Source organism: Penaeus monodon, chromosome 27 (genome assembly GCF_015228065.2).
Source record: "Penaeus monodon isolate SGIC_2016 chromosome 27, NSTDA_Pmon_1, whole genome shotgun sequence".
NCBI classification, from domain to species: Eukaryota; Metazoa; Arthropoda; class Malacostraca; order Decapoda; family Penaeidae; genus Penaeus; species Penaeus monodon.
In genome coordinates this window covers 26521583-26521953 of record NC_051412.1, presented here as the reverse complement: position 1 = coordinate 26521953, position 371 = coordinate 26521583, and the positions used below count along the sequence as shown (strand labels likewise).

The window sequence follows — 371 nt, the reverse complement described above, 5'->3', positions numbered from 1 at the left end:
AACCCTAACATGTACCCTGCCACTTCCCCGTGACAGAATCCTGAAGCTGGGTCTGGCGGAGAACCTGGCGTACCGCATGGCCGGCAAGATCCACGTGGACGGCCTGTTGGAAAACCTGTCTCGCTATGGCGCCAAGATCGAGCGCCTGGAACTGAGCTGGGACCCGGAGACGCTGCGTTATTCGGACAAGAGCCAGAAGTGCATTGATACCCTGAGAGTACGCTGTCTCAACCTCAAGTGTTTGGTGTTGTGGTAAGTTGCGCTGAGGAAGATTTGGCGATGGTGTCGTTCAGTGTATATGATGAGGTAGAGATATGTGGATGTTGTTTTCCTCTTCCTCATCTACCGATCTTCCCTTCCTCGGTATCCTA

The 371-nt window shown here is 53.4% G+C and overlaps 1 protein-coding gene across 1 annotated transcript in view; it reads left to right on the top strand.

The window, feature by feature from the left end:
• The window catches only part of LOC119590739 (F-box/LRR-repeat protein 7-like), a gene marked incomplete in the record, with an annotated part of 93152 nt that overhangs the window by 90972 nt on the left and 1809 nt on the right, over nt 1-371 (top strand). The window contains 1 exon segment of the mRNA XM_037939431.1: nt 37-252. Within this exon segment, the coding sequence (XP_037795359.1) occupies nt 37-252 (216 nt within the window).